The following is a 22,687-nucleotide window of genomic DNA, read 5'->3' on the forward strand; positions in this document are numbered from 1 at the left end:
GAGCCTTCTCCTCGTAGCATAACAATTTTAATGGTGATACAAAAAATCAAAGAGTTCAATCTTTTGCTTCTTCTCACATGAGTGAACTATTTATTTTGAACCGTTCCGATGACAAAATCACCATATAAACACAAGATGGCAGTGATTCTCGATGTCAAATCTTTTCACAATCTGAAACGTGCAGAGTGCTCCCTAATGCTGAACGAGAAGTTCCTCCCAGGATCCTTTTAGGATTCCTCCACTTCACATTAAGTAGCAGTATCGACAGGTGTATCGGGTTTAGCTCCCCATTCAGTCCAAGAACCATCATACACTGCAACATCATTCTTCCCAAGACGATGCAGGCCCTAAACAGAATGTATAATGAAAAAATAATTAAGAATAGATTTTCCCCTTTTGCTTGGGCAATTATTTTTAACAACCGTTAAATCACAATGCCGAGAAAAAGAGGGAACATACCAGAGCAAGGATGCAAGCGGTCACACCAGTACCACACGAAGTAACAACGGGCGTTTCCAGAGAGATGCCTTGAAGAAATATGAATAGATTACTCAGAAGACTGACACTACGCATTACGCAATAAAATATACATCCCGATACGATGAAAATGGAATCTCACAGGAAATGGGACCGATTAGTATATGATGATTACGTTCCATTCCGTTTTCATCTTCTTGTAACGTATGTGGATTTAGGGCATACTAAAGAGGTTGCAATTTAACAAGTGAAAATAGACAAATCTCATGTTTAAACCCAGTATTTGTAACCAATCAACAATAACATGGCGATAAATCACGCAAGAGTGTTTATTTAAGTAACAAGTGGAAAAGGAAAAAGGGGCTTTTACCTTCTTGATCGAACCGTTTTTTAAGCTCATCAGCTGGTAGCAGTGTCTGCGAACCATCCAACATCTGCAAAGGAAGAGGAGGCATGTCGAAAATTCGGAAAATCAACTCATTTATATCACTGTGCCAAAGACGGAGAGAGAAATATATTACGAAAAGCTAGCTACTAACCTCAATTTGCAAACGAAACTCTTGTACTAATGCATTAAAGTACTGTCTGATTTTTTATTTACCTGTGCGAAAGGAATACACTTGCTTCCAGGAACGTGACCACTTCTTATGCCCTTCCGAGGCTCCGGAGCAGCACCATCAAATCTATAGAATTAGAAGCATTGTGAAGTTCAATAGCTAATCCGAAGATGGAGGGCAACATGTATATGGTAAAAACTTTTATACTTAAGACAATAAGCAATTTGGCATCTCATCTTCATCCTATTAGAAATGAAGGCTACACTCAAATTGCGTTACTGTGACAAAAACAGACCCATGGCAATCTTTTAGGGTTTTAGAAACCCTATGATGTCCTGTGACATAAGCAATTGGAAATAAGAAAATTCCTTAAAAAATTCTGTAGAATTGCTGATATATTGATGAAAAGACTTTGGCCTATAGATACTGGATATTAGCATTAGATCACTGGCTAAACATTCTACCAATGTGATACAAGCGCACTATACCTGGGTTTAGATCTGGCGTCTATGTGCTGGTGAGTCTTATTCTCAATGTTGCTTCTAACCTAACAGTGTAGAGCAAGGACAGCTATATTCAGCATATAATAGAATGAGGCGAATCAGATGACACCATAACATCAAAAAACAATAAGAACAAGCAACAGAGTAAAAGCAACTTCTTTTTTTGGATAAGTGTTGGAGTACAATGAACTTCATTACTGATAGTACTTCAAGATATTCGATAAAGAACAGAGATAGTCTGTGCAAATAACAAAGGCAATCCTCACAACTCGACAGAACTTGCCCTTGAGCTTTAAAAGTAGAACTATCAGAAACGAACCTGCTCGAGTGTCCAGACAAGATGTGGCTGAAACTTAGTCTCGAATGTGATTGGGCCCACCTGTCATTGAAAGATGACAGGAAAAAGTCGTCACAGGAATATCAAAGTGGTAGATGATATGCAGAGTCATATTTTCCCGTATTAGTTTGAAAATGACGGTTAACTTACCGGTTGCCCCTGATAAACTTTCTCAATCGCCTCACTGGCAGCACTGGCTTTCAGAATAGCATCACCGGATGCACTTGACTCAACATCATAACCCGAAGCTCGCCATCTCGGGAGACCTCCATCTAAAACCCAGACTCTCTCATGCCCAAACACTCGGAACATCCTAATAATTTGCGGACATTACAAAGTTAAAGCAGCATATTATGGAAGAAAAAGATGCAAGAAGAATTACACAAATTTAATCTTTAATCATTAATTGAGGCCCTAAAACTTACCACCAGACACGAGCTGCACTGAATATTCCCTTCCCATCGTAAACAACAAGTCCTTCTCTGTTCTCAATGCCGAGAGAAGAGACAGCTGCAGCAAAAGCTTCCTCCGATGGCAACATGTGAGGTAACTAACACAATTAAAGAACAAGTTTTACAGAGGAACATTGAGACCAGATAGTTATGGACATAACTTACTCTAGAACTGCAACAAAGGGACAGACAACAAATAAAACTTTTGATGTTACAGAAACAACTTCTCATTCAACAGTTCTTGGAGGAGTACTTATTCATGGTTCCTGGAAATTTTACTGTGCTTGGATGGAAGGGAGCGGAGGGAAATGGAGGGAGAGGACTCCCTTGTTAGGGGGAATTTGGAGAAATTACTATACTTTTCTCACCCCTCCAATTCCCTCCATCATCAAGGAATTCCTAACCCTCCAAATTGGGGAAATCTGGAGGAATTACTTACCCTACTCAACTCCCCCACAAAATTTTTAACTCCCTTCCTCTTCTCTACTCTACCGTTCATAACTCCCAGACAAGGAAGATCACTTTCCTCTCAGTTCCCTCCATCTCCTTCCCCTCCCACCTCTCATTTTGTCTCCTCTCCTCATCACCTTCAGAGGTTTAGACTTCCTGTCTAGTTACTTCTCACAGAAAGAACAAGGATAATATGCACATAAACCAACAGACAATAAGTATACCCACACCAACAAACAGATTGAGGAAACATTTCTATGAGAAATAAATGCATTCCGCAACGATGATGGCAATACATAATATTACAGAAACAATGACAATAAGAACCACAATTGAAAAGATAAGTCATCTCACATTCGTTGTTCGGTCTGCTATTCCATCTACATCAAAGAAGAGTGCGCCGGGAATGTGAGCCACCTGCAAGTCGAGAAAAATGCTCACTAAAATTAACACCGAACATAGTTTGAGAATGTAATAATTTAAAGTCAAAGCACAATATATTTAAATTGCACCTGGTACTCCTGAAGGGGATTCCTTTGCTCATCTGGCATATACCATGATGCATCCAACACCTGAAAGAACATAAAGGCAAAACCACCCGAAAACGGATTTTAATGCTCATTTGCTTCTAGATATTCAGTTACTTCTGAAGAGCGACAGGAAAAAAAGATAGTACCTTCAAGTCAGGTTCTCTGAGGTTTGCGTGAAGCCAATCAACCGACACAACAGGTTCACTGGGGGACACTGACTGTGTTGAGTAATTGACAGAAGTTCCAATCCCCGAAGAAGCCATTACATAAGAAGCCCGCCCACTTGAAGTTGGTCTGATGGAGGAAATCCTTGTCCCAGCTTGGAAGTAAAATGACCTCTTCTGCAAGTAAATGAAACAAAGTTACAAGGGAAGTAGAAAGCAGCAGCAGCTCAGTTAGAAAAAAGAATTCAGCTGTGAACAGAACCATCAAACGGCATATGCAAACACAATAATCAAAAACAGCTTAGAAGACCCACCAACAAAATTTCGAAAACATCGTACAACAACATTCAAAAGACGAACTTTTCGTGCTCTACTGGAAAATCAAAGCGAATTAGGGACACCCAGCGTAACAAAGCGAACACAGTCAATCGGAAATCATTTAATAGAGGATTCTTACAGCGAGAAGGGAAGAGAAGATTCGAGGGGACTGGTGGTGGGAGCGGGGGAGTGAGGAATGGAGGAAGCGAAGACCCAGAGAGGCCTTGGTGAAGAGGGCCGACGCCATCTATGCAGATATCACCATAGACAGATAATCCAAAAGGATCGATATTTCGAATAGAATTTGACAAGTGACAGCGATCGAGAGAGAGAGAGAGGGGAAAGGAACTATCTCTGTTTTGCGCTCTCTGATGATAGCATCAGCTTCCGCTTGCTGCTGCTGCTGCTCGCGGGCGAAGGGATGGCTGATGACGGACTATGTTTTGACTTTTGACCTTCGTAAGCAACTGTTTGGCTAGCGGAGGGGGAGAGAGAGAAGGGGATGAGCCCATCAACAACTGGGCTCGATCCAATAGAACGAACAAGTGATTCGGCCCAAAGAGCCGAATATGTGGCTGAGGCCCAACCCACCAACCGAAACAGTGGCCGAAAACCCTAACGATTTTATTCCCCCTTTTGCCCTTTTCTTTTTGGAATTTACCATCCATGTCCTCTTCCTCTCTCCCCCCCTTCTCTCTCTCTCCAGCTCAACTGAGCAGCAGCAGACATAACTGTGAGAGATCGCAGACATTCATAAAACCCAACAACGTCAAGCGTCAGCTAAAACAAAGATTTCCACTCCACTCCAAGAAAATAATATCCTAACGTTGTCTTTCCCCTCTATCTCACTCGCCTCCTCCTCCGTCGTGCTTGCGGCCGAGCTCTGAGCAAGAGGAAATGGCTTTCTGCGTGAACCACTTCGACCGCCTCTCCTCCAAATCCATCACCATCCCTCCATCTCCTTCTCCTTCCTCCTCCTCCAGGGCCCACAACTTCCGCGTCTTCTTCTACCCTTTCACCGGCTTCGGCTCGTCGTCCCCTAAGCTCCAGTCCAAGCCATGGTCTCTCAGGTCGACGAGGACGGCGGAGACGACGCGTGTCGAGAAATGTATCCGAAGCGAGAAAAGGCACGAGCTTGGGTCGGACCCAGCTGGGAAATCCCCGGCGGTGGGCAAGAGGACCGACCTGAAGAAGATTATGATACTTGGGGCGGGTCCCATTGTGATCGGCCAGGCCTGCGAGTTCGACTACTCGGGGACTCAAGCATGCAAGGCCCTTAAGGAGGAGGGATACGAGGTCGTCCTCATCAACTCTAACCCCGCCACCATCATGACCGACCCCGACATGGCGGACAGGACCTATGTCACCCCCATGACCCCCGAATTGGTCGAGCAGGTCCTCGAAAAGGAGCGGCCGGATGCTCTGTTGCCCACCATGGGCGGGCAGACTGCCCTGAATCTAGCGGTTGCATTGGCGGAGAGCGGGATTTTGGACAAGTATGGGGTCGAGCTGATCGGGGCAAAGCTCGACGCCATCAAGAAGGCTGAGGATCGGGACCTGTTCAAGCGGGCTATGAAGAACATCGGGCTCAAGACTCCGCCTTCAGGGATTGGTACTGTTGCACAAAAATGAAAAAAAATGCCCGTTTTGATGTTACGGAGGGAAACGTTTATGTTAAATTTCTTTTCGTATTATTTTAATGGCTTAAAGGTTTTGTGCAGGCACTACTATGGAGGAGTGCATTGAGATTGCTAATGAGATTGGGGAGTTCCCTCTGATCATTAGGCCAGCTTTCACTCTCGGGGGCACAGGGGGTGGAATTGCATACAACAAGGAGGAGTTTGAGGCAATCTGCAAGGCAGGGTTAGCAGCGAGTTTGACGAATCAAGTCCTCGTGGAGAAATCCCTGCTGGGTTGGAAGGAATATGAGCTCGAGGTGATGAGGGACTTAGCTGACAACGTTGTGATTATTTGCTCCATCGAGAACATCGACCCAATGGGGGTTCATACTGGGGATTCGATTACGGTGGCCCCTGCGCAGACCCTGACCGATAAGGAGTACCAGAGGCTGAGGGATTACTCGATTGCTATCATCAGAGAGATTGGAGTCGAGTGTGGAGGTTCTAATGTGCAGTTTGCAGTGAACCCCGTTGATGGGGAGGTTATGGTTATTGAGATGAACCCGAGGGTGTCTCGGTCCTCGGCTCTAGCATCCAAGGCCACTGGTTTCCCCATCGCTAAGATGGCTGCTAAATTGTCTGTTGGGTATTCATTGGATCAGATTCCCAATGACATTACTAAGAAGACCCCTGCTAGCTTTGAACCGTCAATTGATTATGTGGTGACGAAGGTAACAATTTACCAAAAAAACTTTCCTTATTGTAAATATTGACTGAACATAAAGAGATTTTACTTAAACATCTGACTGAAGTATGAGTTGGATGCCCTCGTTCAGTACTATCTAATGGAACATTAATGATTGGTTTTAAAAATTATGGTCCAACTGATGGTAAATGACTTGCATTTCTAGATAAGTAAGTATGACAGTGAATGAGCAGCAGTTAAATTAGGTACATCGGGGCACACTTCAAAACAGTAATCTTCACGGCAGAAGTGTGATCGTCTCTTTAACTCGCGGGACACAATACCCTTGAAAGAAGCATTTCTCTAAGGGTTATGCTAATCACCTTTGCTATTTTGTATGCAGATACCTCGGTTTGCATTTGAAAAATTCCCGGGTTCGCAACCGATTCTGACTACCCAGATGAAGTCTGTTGGGGAGTCCATGGCACTGGGCCGCACATTCCAGGAATCATTCCAAAAGGCAGTTCGATCATTGGAGTCAGGCTATTCGGGGTGGGGCTGTGCCCAAATAAAGGAACTTGACTGGGACTGGGACCAATTGAAGTACAGCCTGAGGGTTCCAAGCCCTGATCGGATACACGCAATTTATGTCGCAATGAAGAGGGGCATGAAAGTTGATGATATTCACGAGCTGAGTCAGATCGATAAGTGGTTCCTCACCCAGCTCAAAGAGCTGGTGGATACTGAACAGTTCCTTCTCGTTCACAGCTTGTCGACTCTGTCTAAAGAAGACTTCTACGAAGTGAAGAGGAGAGGTTTCAGTGATAAGCAGATTGCTTTTGCCACTAAATCGACAGAGAAGGAAGTGAGGGAGAGGCGAATTTCTCTGGGCATTACTCCTGCCTACAAGCGCGTGGATACTTGCGCTGCTGAGTTTGAGGCCAACACTCCTTACATGTACTCATCTTATGATTTTGAGTGTGAATCTGCTCCCACCCAGAGGAAGAAGGTCTTGATTTTAGGTGGAGGTCCAAACAGGATCGGGCAAGGAATCGAGTTCGATTACTGTTGCTGTCATACTTCATTTGCCCTCCAGGTTAGAATTCTTAGGTTCCCCTTTCGGACATTATTAGTTAGGCATCATTGAGGGAACTTGATCCATGACAGAAACAGGGATCCCTTGAACTGGTAATCGGAATGAAATTTTGCCTTCCATGTAATGATTATTCACCTCGTAAAGATGTTATTCGTGTTTCTGTATTCCTGAGATTAGAGCTTAGTGCGGAAGATTGATAATTCTGCTGGGTTCTCACTTGTCAGTTGGATTAATTTCCCTTAATCTCTGAGTTTGAGATCCAACCATGGGCAGTAACTGATTTTATCGGGAGATAGTATGGTGATTTATATGATAATTTACCTAATTAGTTCTTGCATTTTTTTTTGCTTCTCTGTTGCAGGATGCAGGATACGAGACAATCATGATGAACTCAAACCCTGAGACTGTCTCTACAGATTATGACACAAGTGACCGTCTCTATTTCGAGCCACTGACAGTTGAGGATGTTCTGAACATTATTGATCTAGAACGACCTGATGGCATTATTGTCCAATTTGGTGGGCAAACACCCTTGAAGCTGGCCCTCCCAATCCAACGGTACCTAGATGAGCACAGACTAACAAATGCTAGTGGATCTGGGCCAGTTCAGATATGGGGCACATCTCCCGATTCAATTGATGCTGCAGAGGACCGAGAGAGGTTCAATGTGATTCTCAACGAGCTGAAGATTGTTCAGCCCGAGGGAGGCATTGCCAAATGCGAGGCAGATGCTCTTGCAATTGCTAAGGATATTGGCTACCCAGTTGTTGTTCGGCCTTCCTATGTCTTAGGTGGTCGGGCAATGGAGATTGTCTACAGTGATGACAAGCTTGTAACTTACCTGGAGAACGCTGTGGAGGTGGACCCTGATCGCCCTGTTTTGATTGATAAGTACCTGTCTGATGCCATCGAGATTGATGTGGATGCTCTTGCTGATTCTCATGGAAATGTGGTGATTGGTGGGATCATGGAGCATATTGAACAGGCTGGGGTCCATTCAGGTGACTCGGCCTGCTCAATTCCAACGAAGACCATCCCACCCTCGTGCTTGCAAATGATTCGATCTTGGACCACGAAATTGGCGAAGAGGCTCAATGTCTGTGGGCTCATGAACTGTCAGTATGCAATAACAGTTTCTGGGGAGGTTTTCTTGCTGGAAGCGAACCCTCGAGCTTCTCGTACTGTTCCGTTTGTCTCCAAGGCAATTGGGCATCCCTTAGCTAAATATGCTTCCCTTGTGATGTCCGGGAAGACCCTTCATGACCTAGGGTTCACTAAAGAGGTTATTCCCCGACACGTCTCGGTTAAGGAGGCAGTGCTCCCCTTCGAGAAGTTCCAAGGTTGCGATGTCCTGCTGGGCCCTGAGATGAGGAGCACTGGTGAGGTGATGGGCATCGATTATGATTTCTCAGTCGCATTTGCCAAGGCCCAAATTGCTGCTGGGCAGAGGCTGCCCCTCATGGGCACCGTGTTCCTGAGCTTGAATGATCTAACAAAACCCCATCTCGAGAGGATAGCCAAGGCATTCTTGGACCTTGGGTTCAAGATAGTCTCGACCTCGGGGACGGCCCGTGTCCTTGAACTGGCTGGTATTCCGGCGGAACGAGTCCTGAAGATGCATGAGGGACGGCCCCATGCAGGGGATATGATCGCCAACGGGCATATCCAGCTGATGGTGATCACTAGCTCAGCGGACCCGCATGATCAAATTGACGGGAGGCAGCTAAGAAGGATGGCCCTTGCATACAAGGTTCCTATCATAACCACAATCGCTGGAGTTCTGGCAAGCGCGGAGGCTATAAGGAGCTTGAAGAGCAGCACCATTAACATGATTGCTCTTCAGGACTATTTCGAGGCCGAAACAGTTACAAGCAGCAGCCCGAAAGGCTTGCAATCCATGTCTTCCTCTGTATGATTAATTGCGCCAGCTTGTGTTTTGATAATTTTGCTTTTGTTGTTTCCTAGTCCTATTGAATTATTCGATGTGCTCCTAAAATTATGTAATGGACAAGCTTTCATAAATCATCCAGCAGATGCCTATTCTCCTCAGAGTTCCGAGATTCTTAGTTGATTATACAAGGAAATGCATTGAAAAGATAGAGTTGTCAAAAAGACAACTTTAGGACTAACAAACTCAGGAAATGATGAAACATAGACAAAGTTGTCAAGAGCAAGATCGCTTAATCGAAGATGAACTCAAGTCGTTGATGAAATCAGTTACTAAAGACCAGTCAAATTGTCGAATAACAGCAAAAGTTGCATTGAGTTTCCCAGTTTGCACGTGCACAAAATGGGTAAAAATGAAAAGGTCTACCTACAGGTTTCCATCAAACTGCCTGACAATAAGCAAAATGTCATAAGCAGCTAGCTAATATCAAACACTACGTTGAGATAGAAGTGAACATCAAACGGTAAGTCTTGCTGTTCTCTACTTCGTTTTTGTCAACATCAGTTGGTATTTAGTCTTCACGTGAGATCGCTCCCACAGAAACAACCTTCACTTGAAGTCCCCAAAACTATGCCATGTGCAAATCTACAAGAACTCCTCATCGTCGGACTGTACAATAAGGCATTATGCACCTAACACTCGGTTCAGTAATCTCTTCCTCTGCTGATCTTACGTCCTCAAAACTCATTCCAGGCTCATTTCACATTCCTCTATCTGCTTTCATCAGTTTGGTGCTCCACTGCAAACTCGGCCCTTTGCTCACATATATCATGCAGGTCTCCCTCAACAAGCTGATGGTGTCACCTCATCCCAGTCGAGACTGTGCATCTGCAGAAATTCCATGTATTCTGCATCCATGGTGCTATACAACCTTTTCTGTCCGGTGATTTTAGTTTTTGAGGGCCCACCACCTAACCGTTTAAAGACGTTGCTCCTCAAATTAGTGCCTTCACCCACCAGTTCGGCAGAACTTGCTTCTTTCTTTGTCCCCCATTGGAGGTCAGGCTTGAGTTGCAACTCTCGCATTACCTCATCCATGAATTTATCCACTCTGTCACGATTATCCTCCTCTTGTTTCTCTTTTATGGCAAAATTCAAGCGCGAAAAGACACTTTTCCGCATGTGAGGAGTATCACAATAAAGACTTTTAATGCTGGGGATTTCCTCACCTTTACCTGCATCGCATAATTCTTGGGAGCCCATAACTGATTTTGCCTGCTTAGCATCAGAGGAAGACTCGGCAACAATGGCAAGGAATGGGTACTTACGTGAACCTACCGGAGAATCTTGATCAGTATTGATCGTTTCAGATCTTTCACCGCCAAAAATAGGAACTGGAATATATGGCCGAAACAAATCTTCATCTCCATCAATATCAGAACGAGCAAATTTGGTTCGATCATCGAGAAGCAAGAGCTTGCCCTCTTCGACGTCTCCTTCATTATCAGAGGGCACAGACAAGGGTATGAAATCACCAAGGTCATCAATGAAACTAGAACTGTTATCCCCTTTTGTCATCGTGGAATCATGCTGTGGATGACATTTCATTGATAAGTTCACAGAGCTCTGGCTTATCTGAGAAGATGGTGAGTTTTTAAGACTGGAAACCTCACGTTTGTCCAAGCAAGATGTCTCAGTATCTTGCTGAAGACTAGACACCACATCCATAGGAATAGAAGTTCCAGAATTTGAGTTCCCCGATGACCTACTACGTTTGCTTCTGAACTCTCTTATTGTAAACAAATCTAAGTCCCTCGAAATCTTCCTTGAGCTAAACAAGTGAAGGAGTTGCTCAACCTAAAGAGAGAGAGATGAAAGCATCATAAAGTTCAGAAAGGACCTGCTCTGATTTTAAATATAAGTTAAGGTAAACCATATACCTGATATTGGGACAGGCCAAAATGGAATTTTTTGGGGCCAAAATAGTTATCTTTGATGGCAATAGAAAACTCATGTTCAGAAAGTGGATCGCAATTCCAGATTCTCTTGACTAGGACCTGAAAAATTGAAATGAACAAGGAGTTCATGAATGAAGTATGAGAATACAACGTCCTAAGTTGCAAATAATAACTGCGAGACGCCAGCAAACTGAGGCGGCAGCCTAGCAGTGGGATGGGGACCTCAGCCTAGGACCAAAGAGTTCCAGAGCATGTATCATTACCTGAGCAGGGAAACGCTTCCCGGATGAGCCATAGGCAGTGGGAATAATATTGATCTCGCCATCTGAAGCTGCCTCGAAAACTCCATAGAGCAATCTTCGCTCATACTCAAAGAGGAACAGAACCATACCGGCTTTGACATTCTTCACGAAATCAGAAAAGGAAGACGGAAGACCGAAAAGCTTCTTCCTGAGACACTCTTTCTTAGTATGGGTGTTTGACATGAATATTGCACCGTACTCGGGAAGCAACCCAGAGACCACAGTCCTGCTCCTCTCCCCCGTGAACTCCATAACTAAGTCTCCTAGCAAAACAACAACAAACCTGTTGCTAGATATACATCAGATAAGCATGGAAACGATCAACCAAGCCGTCGATTCGGGGAAACAATGCAGGTATGACGCGTAAACGACAATTTCGAATGATAATAGCAAAATAAAAATGGGATTTCAAAGGGCTGGCGGATCGAGTTTTGATCCGAGAATACGCAAAAGGTTACACTATCATACAGAAAAATCATTTAACGAGCAATGACCATCTGCACAGAGGAAAGAATCGAATGACAAACAAAGCGTTTTCATCGACGTTCCCGAACTCCGACAAGCAAAACCCAGAACCTCCTCGACGGTCGAAACCAAAACCTAGAGCGCAGAACGACTGCACTTAATGAAGGGACGATGGACAGGCGGCCACCTACCAGCAATAATGCGAGTTTCACCGCGAGCAGATGGAGTGAAGCGTATCACGCAGGCGAACCGAGAGAGGTCCCGAAATGGAAGCTCTCTCCGGAGAGAATCTCCGAGCAGAGAATCGGAGAAGGAAGACGAGAGGTTTCAGGCTGAGACACAGGTGGCGGGGGCAGATAACTGCACGATAGTGCGTTATGGGAAGCGTGGGGGTGAACCGTACGGTGGCGAGTTATGAACCGTCAGATTGGAACGTGGGGAATCTGAGACGCTGGATCTGAGGATATCATACCGAGTGGGACCTGCTGCGGGCCCCGCCTTTTCCTTCTATCGCGAAGGAATCCTGTCTTGTACTCCATTATGGACAATTGGTGGAACATTTGGCAAATTTTTGCCAAAAATGGAAATAATAGTGAAAGGTGATAATATCCACATTGCTTTATTTTTTTGGTAATTTTGGCCCAAAAATATGGCACCAGTTGTGAAGGATGGTAAAAAATGATGATGTGGAATCGGAATCCAGATTGCGAATAACGGGAAATGAAATTTTATCAAAATTGTTATTGAAAATTTTATGGTGCGTTTGATTTGTAAGTGGCATTTTAAAATCAGATTTTGATTTTGAAAAAAAGTGATATAAATGGTTATGTATAGGACCCACCATTTGATTTTGTATGAGTTATGTGATTTTAATTTTGAAAAAGAGTAGTATAAATGGGACTCACCATTTGACTTTGTATGAATTATTTTGTTTTATTGTTGATAAAATTAAGTTAAAATAAGATTTTAAAATCTTACTTTGAATCCAAACGGAGAATTAATTTATTGTAAATTAAAAGATGTGATACGGTTGACAAATTATATAATAAATTTTTAAAATTCACTAAAAATACTTTGTGATGTGATAATACTTTGTGATATGATAAGTCTGTATTTGGGTAAAATTTAATTTCAACTAATAGACTAAAAATATTTCACAATACCACACTCGATTAACATATAAATGTTACTTTTTGGGGCAATTCGTGGACAAGGTCCTATATAGAAGAGGACCTGAGGAATCCATCCAAATCAGATGAAAAGGCAGCACTGGGAAGCTACTTCCTCTGTGGATCACCGCATCGAAGTGCCTGTATCAATAAAGGACCGCGACAGACAGCAATGCATGTAAGGTACAAGACTCTGTTCACAAGTATATTTCACGACAAGTTTAGTTCTGTTGGTTGGACTATGAGCAACTTCAGCCAGATTAGGAATTCTCAATTTCGCTTGGGTCTATACAAGCTATCTCACCAATAGTTAATACCTCGCTAGACGACCAAACACTGTGCTACAGAAGTTTATCGTATGTTTACACGAACAGACGGACACTAAACGGCCATATTCATCTGGTAAGGCTCACCAGAAGTTTGTGTGAGAAACAGAAGAGGATGACTAAGAAAGAAAAGAACAGGTCCACCGCTGGAAGCTTTACGATTACTTCTTGATCTTCCAATTGTGAGCTGTTCGGGGGCCACTGGCAATTCCCTCGTAGTATCTGGTCTCAAGGTCTTGGCTGTTCCAGGCCTTGACAAAGTCTTCAAAAAGCGCCCGTGATGACCCCGATGAGAGATCGCTGAAGAAGACATCTTTCTCTTCCTTTAGCCAGGCAGCGAACTCATTGTTCTTCAGAAAGTAGTCTTCACTGGATATCTCTTGGAAGTCATGTTTCTAAAAGAACAAACAATATCAGTCGATTGGCCTTTGTAAAGAGCATAATGCACAAGAAGTCATAGGTTAGATCACTGCAAGTTCCGAGATGCATACAATCAAGGTGCCGCTGTCTTCATTTCATGAAGTAAAAAATCAAATTTATAGAAATAACAAGTCATCTTGCATATTCACATTGTCATATATTTTCGACTTCGCTAAGGCGTGGTCAAGTGATAGAAACCAGAAACATGAAGGAATCGGTGTGAAGTGCAATTTTTCATCAGAAACAACGTTCTGCTAATTTCCTTGCCCAAAAAGGTCCACAACCAACCATAAGATGGTGAAATGACTATTAGGTCGATGGTAGATATAGTTCATAGCTCAACCCACAAGCAGCTATGGTATTTATGCATAGCAAATAACAAAACAGTTGAATGCACTTAATCCAAGTATGCAAGAGAATCACCGAGTGTCGGTGTCGTTTATGATGTTCGCTTTTGTGTTTGTCCTTTTTCTTCTTCTCTGTAGCAAGAACAGCGTGTCAATAGGAAATTACTTCTCCATGTACTCTATGCTACCAAGCAAGCGATGTCTGCTTGAAATACATAAATTCATATGTAAGCAATAAGGATATTGAAAGATGAAATAAACATTAAAACCAACAAAGCTAAATGTGGGGCAAGAGCACCAAATTTCAATCGTGTAATTAGATGGGAGGATAATTGCCAACGGGAAGTCAAGTGCGGCTGATCATAAAATGAGAAAAATAAATATTGTAAATTTGCAGAGGAAGAGTGATGCTACGCTAAACACTGAAAATTCAATGAGCATATATAATCACACTCTGATCTTGAACTTAGCAGTCAAGTTTCAAGAATTTAACAGGGTAAACCCACTTTTCTCCCCACAGCCTTAAAGCTGGAAACACAAAATTAAGGTAAAAGCTGTAGGAACCAGAACCTGTAGATAGAACTTATTCATCTAACTGGAAAATGTACATGTATATTACAAACTGTCCCAGAGAACCCAAAATCTTATTCTATGCTGATATCGCTAACAGTGATACTCCAGAACTCGTAAATCGTAATTCCTACAGATATCTAATCGATGGTAATTATGTAATGATATGAGAAAGACGGTAACTTGAGCAGCTATGGAACCAAATAAAGAGGGAAAAGAAAACCCTAGAAAGAATTTTTCTTCTTCACCTTTATCAGAACGATGTTTGTGTCGTTTCTCTTTCCTGTCGCTCTCTGTGCTCTTCTTGCCTTCTTCATCTTCAGCTGTTCTGTGCCTCTTACTTCTTCCCTCATCTAAACAACACATCAGTACGAATTTAGCGAATCTCTGGCATGCTCAATCCTTCAATCTGATCAAATTCGTTCATGTTCAGATCACAATCCGACAAGAAACGGTGAGATTAGCAGCAAAGAAACAAATTTTCCAGCTTTCGGATGACTTTGCCGAGCATTAACAGCGCCAAAAGCTTCACTTCCATGGATGATGGACACGATAGGTCCAACAAACAAGGAAAGAATCGATAGAGGAATACTTGCCTTTGATCTTCTTCTCTTCCTTGGACTTCCTTTTGCTTCCCATCCTGCTAATGGATTCGAAGACGACGGAGAGATGAGAGCTCAGCTTCCGGGAAAATTTTGAAATGACGGGACCGGAACAACAGAAACTGCTGCTCCGGTGAACATAAAGGAGAAGAACAGGAAATTTCAATTTACACCCTAAAGTTTGACATTTGGTCCCTGAAGATTAAGTACGATCGTGCCCAGCTACTCGCGAGCTACTTGAGTAAACTTGACAATAGAATTCGGCTCCCATCTTGTTGGGTTCGAGGCCAGCCCGAACTAAGCTTCCCAATTAGGTAAGCAACTCGAGCTCAATAATGTTGAGTTAGAGTTTATTATAACATTCTACTTGTATTTCATAATGAAAATGAATACAACAAAATAATTATCACTGAAAAAAAAAAGAGATGTCATTATAAACCACATCCCTTGTCTAAATCTAAAGTGTAACTCCACCAAAAAAATTTATAGTGCAACAAGACCATAATATATTTACCAACAAATGCAAAAATCTGAAAATTTTTCAATTTGGATGCGAAAGGGCCTCTTGTGAGCTTCCTTGGGCGACCAACGCACCTGAGTGGCTAATGATAATATGTGTGGACTTTTCAACAGACTTGAGTGGGTTATCAAAGGGCCTATGTTGACCTCTGAAAGGCCTGAGTGGGCTTGCAATGGGACATTGATTGGGTTAGGGAAGGTCACTAACGGGCCTCTCACGGGTATGGGTCGGCCCATGACGGGTTAAAGTGGACATCCAATGGGTCTGAGTTGGCCACCGACTAGCTAGAGTGAACTAACAGCGGACCTAATTATAATACTAACAAGGCACCTGCAATTGTGAATGGATCGCAAAAGGACTTCTTGCGAACCTTAATGAGTCCACTGAATGGCCTCCTGTGAGTTTACTCGGGCTACCAATGGAACTAAGTGAGCTAATGGCAATGCAGGTGGGCATTTAGTGAACCTAAGTGAGTTACCAAATGGCTTAGAAGGACCTATGATGTGTTTGAGTAGGCCAAGCAATGGAACATTATCGAGCACGAGGGCTACTAAAAGGCTTATCACGAGCATGAGTTGGGTCCTAATTACACGCAAACAGGCTAGAGTGGCCCATAAGATACTTAATTGAGCCACTTACACGCTCAAATATGTCATAGAAAGGCTTTTTAGGAGCATGAGCACTATAGGGCCTCTTATGGGCCTGCTCGGCCCATTAACAGGCCTGAATGAGCCAATGGTGGTGCAAGTGAGCCTTTGAAGGGCTTGAATGGTCCATAAAAGGCCTGCAATGGGACATTATTAGGCATGTATAGGACACCATCAAGCTTAAGTGGGTCACTAACGGGTTTGAGTTGGCAATTTGCATGCGTGAATTGACACGAGAATGGCTTCTTACGGGTTTACGTGTATCCACTAAAATGCTTCTAAAGGGCTTGCTTGGGCCACCAATGGGCCCAAGTGGGTCAATAGTGGTGCATGCTACTATTTTATAGCAAGTCTGTGGGGGCCATTAGTGGGCCTCCAATGATTCTTAGTTGGACTCTAACGAGCCACTTGGCGGCTTGAGTGGGCTTTGAAAGCATTGCTTGCGAGCCTAAGTGGGTCCATTAAAGGCCTATTGAGGACTTGCTTGGGCTTCCAATGGGTCTGCAGGGGCCAATGATTGAAACGATGGACCTTTAATGGGCTTGAGTTAAATGGACCTCTAATTAGTTGTAAATGGGCCAATGATATGACACTATCGGGCTTATGTAGGTTAATAATGGGCCTCCTATCGATATGAGTGAGCTAATGATGGGCATGAGTGAGTGTTTAATGGACCACTTGCATGCTCAAGTACGCCACCGAAAGGCTTCTTGTGGGACGAGTGGATCCGCTAAAGGGCCTCTTACAAACTTGCTTAAGCCACCAATGCGCTAAGTGGGCTAATGGCGCTAGCTATAGGTGGACCTCTTAATGGGCTTGAATGGGACATTAAAGGGTCTAGATTGACCTTTGAAATGCCTGAATGGGTCGGAGATGGGACCTTTGTCAAGTTGATGTAGGCCACTAATGAGCCTATAATAGGCATGAGTTGGCCAATAACGGGTTAAAGCGGTCATCCAATGGGTATGAGTTGGCCACCAACGAGCTAGAGTAAGCCAAAAGCGAACATAATCAGTACACTGATACAACACCTGTCATCGTGAGTAGAGTCAGTAGACCGCAAAAGGATTTCTTGCAAGAACAAATGAATCCACTAAAGGGCTTCTAGCGAGCTTGCTGGGGCTCCCAACAGAATTGAGTGAGCTGATGGCAATATAGGTGGGTGATTAATAGACCTAAGTGAGCCACCAAATGACCTAAATGGATCTTTGATGTGCTTGAGTTGGCCAAGGAATGGGACACTATCTAGCATGGCTACTATGAGCCCTCTCTCAAGCATGAGTTGGCTAATAATTTGCCCGAGCAAGCATTAAATGGGTCTTAGTTTTAAACCAATAAGCTAGACTGGGCCCAAAACAGACCTGACTGGGCCACTTATAGGCCTGAATAAGCCATAGAAATGCGTTTTAGGAGCATGAGTAAGCCCATTAGAAGCCTCTTGTGGGCTGCACCCAATGGGTTTGAGTTAGCCACTAACGAGCCAGAGTGAGTCGATAGCGGATCTAATTAGAACACTAATATGATACCTAAAACCGTGAGTACCTCATGGGTGGGTTCATGTTCGGCTCACGAACCCAATTTAGGGGTCGAGAGCCACTGACCTAGGCATACTAATGCTAGGGAGCCTAGGCTCATACAGAGAGAAGCACTTCTTTGTGTACGAGTCACCCAGCCAGTGACTCTCGACCTCTTCCCATGGGGTCTTGAGAGCCCTAGGTGTGGATCCCTATTACAGAAGCTCACCGATATTTTTTTTAATTCTATTATACGTCATTTTAATATTTATAAATAAGGGCATTTCTTCTTTGATTTTCGTTTATATAGTATTTCTCTTTTATGCCAATCAACCAAATACAAAATTTCAATTCTCGGTTTTCTGATTCCTTCAACCAAATAAATTAAGTTCTTTCAGAATTTAAATTCTATTCTCCTTCAATTCTGCTCCCTCTCAACTCTATTATGTATCAATTCTATTTCAACAAATGAAATGTAACGGAAGTGAATCAAATTTCAAGATTATATGGTCCATTTGGGCTCGATGTCAACTCTAGGAACAAAATAGCACGAAGCTCAAACTTTATGGAGCAGAATGAAAATTCCCCAAAGAGTACGACAACAAAATCAGATCACCTCGGACCGTTCTGAGCCCATGCTCGAAGTCCTGTTGAACCGGATTGAACCGCCGTCGACAGTGAAACCGCGGGGTTTTCGCTCTTGGTATAAACCCTAAACCCCTCAGAACAATCCGAGGTGAAATACGAACGACACAGAATCCCTGAGCAAGAATTTGGTTTGTTCTCGACATTTGGTTCTTAATCCTGCCTTTGGGAAGCTGAAAATTGGATATTTTTGGATTTTCCTTCATCAGTGTTCCTATTTTCTAATGTTTCATTGGAATGCTTGATTTTCATCCAGAAAGTCGACATGGGGTCTTCAAAGCGTGGGAAGAAAGCTCGAAGTAGGGGCAGCGACAGCGAATCGGAAGATGAATTTGAATCAGCGGATGAGAAGCTGATGGTCGATTGAAGTACTTAAAGCTTGCGTTTCATTGGATTTCGTTGCCCTTCTGCAGCTCTTGATTTTTCTGTTTTGGCGATCACACAGGTCGAGAGCGGAGATGCCAGCGATGATTTTGAAGACTCTGATGTCAATGACGACGATGACAATGACGATGGGGATGAGGACCGAGTGGACAAAGGAGAAGAAGAGGACGACGACGATGACGAGGATGGCAGTGGTGGGGCAGATGGCGAGATGGAAAAACTCGAGAAGGAATATATGGAGCTTAGGAACCAGGAGCAGTAAGATTCCTCCTTCTAGCATCAAAATTAGATATTGTAGTTTAAAATAAAAAATTTATGAGGTGTAATAAGTAATGGGGAAGCATATATATTTTGGGTGATTTGATTGGATGTTAACTGATGGAGCCAATGTGATATTTTCACTTTGAAACCTCGTACAAGTGATTGAGATAGGATTTCGAAACTGTGATGATAAGACAGTGCAGTTCCTGGTTTGCGTGATTTACCTTAATTTTGTTAAATTCAGGGACATATTAAAGAACCTGAAGCGGCATAAAGATGGCGATCTTCAGAAAGGAGAAGCAGTAAAGAATCAAAAGGTCCGTGGCCTCCACGGTTATAGCATGGACTGTTGTTATAGTATGCATCCTATGCTTACATATTGCAGTATGAAGTTGTCTGCCGATACCCTCTCCTATTCTTCGTGCAGACACTGTGGAACAAAGCCCTGGAGTTGAGATTCTTACTTCAAAAATCATTCTCTAGTTCAAATCGACTACCGCAGGTTTGCCTTGATTTTTATGTGCCGTTTGCTTGCGATGTCTAGCTTCTGCATTTAAATTGTTAATTAGTTGCCACATCATTTAATGTGAATCAGGAGCTTGTGAGGTCTTCATTTTGCAATTCCAATGAAGCAGTCAATAAAGCATACCTCGATGTGATAGACACAACCAAGGAAACGTTAGATTCAATATTGGAGCTACAGGAGGTACATCTGGATTCCATTTTGCTTTGATTGATTACTGTTCATGAAGTCGTTCGCTGTATGATAAGGTGTCTTTTTACTTGTTTCTCTCTGTGTATCTGTTAAGACACTTGATCAGGCTGACTTTGCTTTGTGTGAAATTTTTTGAAGGCTTTGCTTGAGAAGAATCCATCGATAGCTCAAGCTGCAGAAGGTATGGTGCTACAAATTGTTAAATATTTTTTCTTCATGTTTCAATCACCAGTTTGGATTTTGTCATTTTTGGGGGGTTCTAAATTTTTTACTCTGCACTTTTGCTTTGGCAGTTGTCGATCATAAATATTTGCTTTTCCATGAGTTTTAACTAGCTTGTCATGAAGATATAGTTGCAGTATAATGAATCGAACTCTTTTGAAAAGTTAAGTTGATAGGTTCATCATACCTGTCAAGTTGAGAGGGTAGAAGGTTGTGTTCTGTGGCTATATCATGTGCTGTTAACTTGACCACAGAACTCAACTAATTCTAGTTCTCCATGTTTCAGGCAATTCTACACAACCCAATAAAAAGCGGTCAAATGATCCTAAGAGCAGCAATTCTGAAGTTGATGAAGAATGGCAGAAAATCTCACAATTGCATAAAAGGTAATTTCTAGATAAAATTATTCAATTTTATTGTTCAGATGCCCTCTCGGTGATTGAAAATAATAGAACTGCAAATGCTATTGTGCTTGTTTAGGATCGCGCCTTTTAGAGATAAATCCGTGGACAAATGGCAGAGGAAAACACAGGTGACAACTGGTGTTGCAGCAATGAAGAACAAATTGCATGCTTTTAATCAGGTTTGTCTAGTAACTCATTAATATCATCTGCTGATGAGAAAGAATCAGCATAAGTTGTTTCTTGGCTATGTCATGGAATATTAGTTAGAACCTAACCAACCATAATTTTTCCGTGGTTATTTGGCAGAATATTAGTGAGCAAGTATCTAATTATATGAGGGATCCAAGTAGAATGCTAAAGCAGATGCAACAGAGAAGATCAACCATAGGCCTATTTGGAGCAGTAAGTTCTTGAATTTCCTTTTCGAATTGACATGAGAAGGGATATATATTTGCATTGAGATCCTAGCAGTACTAAATTATGTGCAATCAAGTTCGTGCTATACGCTGGTGCTGATTGCTTAATTTTTTTATTGGCAGGTTCCAGTTGATGTGGACAATACCAATGGAGAGGTAACGTTTAAACTCTGAAGCCTCCTAGTGCTAGAATTCGGTAAAGTTACATGTGTCCACTTCGGAGGAATTTATCATATCATCCTTGCTCTTGTCAGGGAGGAAATGTCGATGGAGACCCTGAACTTTTAGATGACTCAGAATTTTATCAGCAGTCATTGAAGGAGTTTTTTGAGACCATTGACATTGCATCGCCTGGTAACATTAGCTGCTCCTATTCATTCGGTTCATTTACGTATATCTTGTATTAGTTTATTCCTCTTTGGGGCAATATCAAAGAATTTGTAATCCTTTAAATTGTAGCTTAGGTTGAACCATACCTATTGCTGGTTGCTTTATCTTCAATTTTCTCTGTTGCCTATTCCAGAGGCAGCTTTTTACGCGGTAAAAAGATCACAAAATAAGAAGAGGAAAATTGTTGATCGGCGTGCCTCGAAGAGTCGGAAGATAAGGTAATCTCTTGAGCGATGTTTATGTTAGCCCTTACCTTTCTAAAATGCTTCGGGTATAACTTATCCTGTCCGATCTTGGGTTTTGCAGGTACAATGTTCATGAGAAGATTGTCAACTTCATGGCTCCCCAGCCAATGGACATACCTCCTATGGCACCTAAGCTATTCGAGAATTTGTTCGGCTTGAAGACGTCAAGGCCTGCTTCTGTAGCCTAGCATCCGTTTATGCAGCCTTTTTTGATATATATCGTCACAATCTTGACAAGAAATTTCTTAGAAATTCATATATTCGGTCGTTGTTGGAGCAGTGTGTGAAATTTGTACCGACAATACATTGAAACTTTAAATGGAAATTTTGGCGATCATTTTCTTTCATTAAGAGATTTTACTTGCAACAAATAATTTTCAGCTATCTTTTTTACCACCATTTTTCTCCGGAAAGATAATGGCAGATCAAGCCTTGGGCAAGTAGCGAAAATCATTTTGTAAAATTGTACATAATTTGAGTATGAACATTTGGATGTGGTGGTTTAGTGCAGTGGCATAAGGTATTGGTTCCGAATCAAGAAGTTTTGAGTTCGATCCTCACCGGTGAAAATATTATTTATTTATTTATTTCGTTTCATTTCCTATTCTACGATCATGGACATCCCTTATGATCGAACATGCTTGTAGTAGTAGTACTCTCACTATAAACTTACGGATTGGTGGTATTCCTCTGAAATCTCATTAAGGTCTGAGCAACAAGTTTAGACCCTTGGGTCCTAGTGTAGTTATGATTCAAATGGAATATTCTAAGGCGAAGTTCGGATCCATATGGTTACGCCTCGTGAGGGTTGTTATATCAGTCGCCTCTCCATCCCTTTTGTCTTAAAAAAAAAAAAGAGAGAATATTATGATGATTTTTTAAATTATATTAATTCATGAATCGTCTAATAATACTTCACTCGGATCAAAGTTATGAACTCCATTACACTTAGCTTGGGTGCAATGTAAGGCTCCATAGTGGGCCTGAAATGGACCAACAGAACCCGTTTAGGAGAGGTCCAATTCCATAATTGGGCTCGGAGCTGGCCCAATTAGAAACCCGCCACCGCGCCACGTGATTGCTAAAAGC

General features: G+C 42.6%; 5 protein-coding genes across 8 annotated transcripts; 2 read left to right on the plus strand and 3 right to left on the minus strand.

Annotated features, from left to right (window-relative positions):
- Window positions 1–34: 34 nt before the first annotated feature.
- On the minus strand, window positions 35–4,218 carry LOC116193267 (thiosulfate/3-mercaptopyruvate sulfurtransferase 1, mitochondrial-like). Its single transcript, XM_031522082.1, has 12 exons — window positions 3,928–4,218; window positions 3,453–3,647; window positions 3,289–3,348; window positions 3,131–3,193; window positions 2,300–2,424; window positions 2,025–2,187; window positions 1,857–1,916; window positions 1,523–1,581; window positions 1,079–1,160; window positions 848–911; window positions 460–527; window positions 35–347 (listed from the first exon to the last, which is right to left on the minus strand). Exons 1-12 carry the CDS (start codon window positions 4,033–4,035, stop codon window positions 249–251), a joined length of 1,146 nt encoding a protein of 381 aa, XP_031377942.1. The 5' UTR covers window positions 4,036–4,218; the 3' UTR covers window positions 35–248.
- Window positions 4,219–4,492: 274 nt separating this feature from the next.
- On the plus strand, window positions 4,493–9,237 carry LOC116193266 (carbamoyl-phosphate synthase large chain, chloroplastic). The gene is made up of 4 exons (XM_031522081.1): window positions 4,493–5,400; window positions 5,510–6,138; window positions 6,496–7,188; window positions 7,550–9,237. Exons 1-4 carry the CDS (start codon window positions 4,686–4,688, stop codon window positions 9,101–9,103), a joined length of 3,591 nt encoding a protein of 1,196 aa, XP_031377941.1. The 5' UTR covers window positions 4,493–4,685; the 3' UTR covers window positions 9,104–9,237.
- A 187-nt stretch (window positions 9,238–9,424) lies between these two features.
- Window positions 9,425–12,178, minus strand: LOC116196200. 2 transcript variants are annotated; one of them, XM_031525930.1, is made up of 4 exons: window positions 11,993–12,178; window positions 11,298–11,619; window positions 11,017–11,133; window positions 9,425–10,933 (listed from the first exon to the last, which is right to left on the minus strand). In XM_031525930.1, exons 2-4 carry the CDS (start codon window positions 11,586–11,588, stop codon window positions 9,920–9,922), a joined length of 1,422 nt encoding a protein of 473 aa, XP_031381790.1. In that variant the 5' UTR covers window positions 11,589–11,619; window positions 11,993–12,178; the 3' UTR covers window positions 9,425–9,919. The 2 variants fall into 2 exon arrangements, with proteins under 2 accessions (XP_031381790.1, XP_031381709.1); XM_031525849.1 differs by having other exon boundaries at window positions 11,298–11,599; window positions 11,993–12,177.
- Window positions 12,179–13,149: 971 nt separating this feature from the next.
- LOC116193312 (style cell-cycle inhibitor 1-A) lies at window positions 13,150–15,473 on the minus strand. 2 transcript variants are annotated; one of them, XM_031522133.1, is made up of 4 exons: window positions 15,230–15,473; window positions 14,882–15,042; window positions 14,140–14,195; window positions 13,150–13,691 (listed from the first exon to the last, which is right to left on the minus strand). In XM_031522133.1, the coding sequence occupies exons 2-4, from the start codon at window positions 14,997–14,999 to the stop codon at window positions 13,458–13,460; spliced, it is 408 nt and encodes a 135-aa protein (XP_031377993.1). In that variant the 5' UTR covers window positions 15,000–15,042; window positions 15,230–15,473; the 3' UTR covers window positions 13,150–13,457. The 2 variants fall into 2 exon arrangements, with proteins under 2 accessions (XP_031377993.1, XP_031377992.1); XM_031522132.1 differs by having other exon boundaries at window positions 14,882–14,986; window positions 15,230–15,472.
- Window positions 15,474–18,540: 3,067 nt separating this feature from the next.
- Window positions 18,541–21,951, plus strand: LOC116206331 (putative uncharacterized protein DDB_G0270496). 2 transcript variants are annotated; one of them, XM_031539201.1, is made up of 14 exons: window positions 18,541–18,692; window positions 18,818–18,919; window positions 19,007–19,203; window positions 19,451–19,523; window positions 19,634–19,708; window positions 19,802–19,912; window positions 20,060–20,102; window positions 20,430–20,529; window positions 20,624–20,726; window positions 20,854–20,949; window positions 21,087–21,119; window positions 21,218–21,317; window positions 21,487–21,571; window positions 21,660–21,951. In XM_031539201.1, exons 2-14 carry the CDS (start codon window positions 18,827–18,829, stop codon window positions 21,784–21,786), a joined length of 1,236 nt encoding a protein of 411 aa, XP_031395061.1. In that variant the 5' UTR covers window positions 18,541–18,692; window positions 18,818–18,826; the 3' UTR covers window positions 21,787–21,951. The 2 variants fall into 2 exon arrangements, with proteins under 2 accessions (XP_031395061.1, XP_031395136.1); XM_031539276.1 differs by lacking the exon at window positions 18,541–18,692 and having other exon boundaries at window positions 18,812–18,929.
- Window positions 21,952–22,687: the final 736 nt, after the last annotated feature.

This window comes from Punica granatum, chromosome 1, assembly GCF_007655135.1.
Source record: "Punica granatum isolate Tunisia-2019 chromosome 1, ASM765513v2, whole genome shotgun sequence".
Classification (NCBI taxonomy): domain Eukaryota; kingdom Viridiplantae; phylum Streptophyta; class Magnoliopsida; order Myrtales; family Lythraceae; genus Punica; species Punica granatum.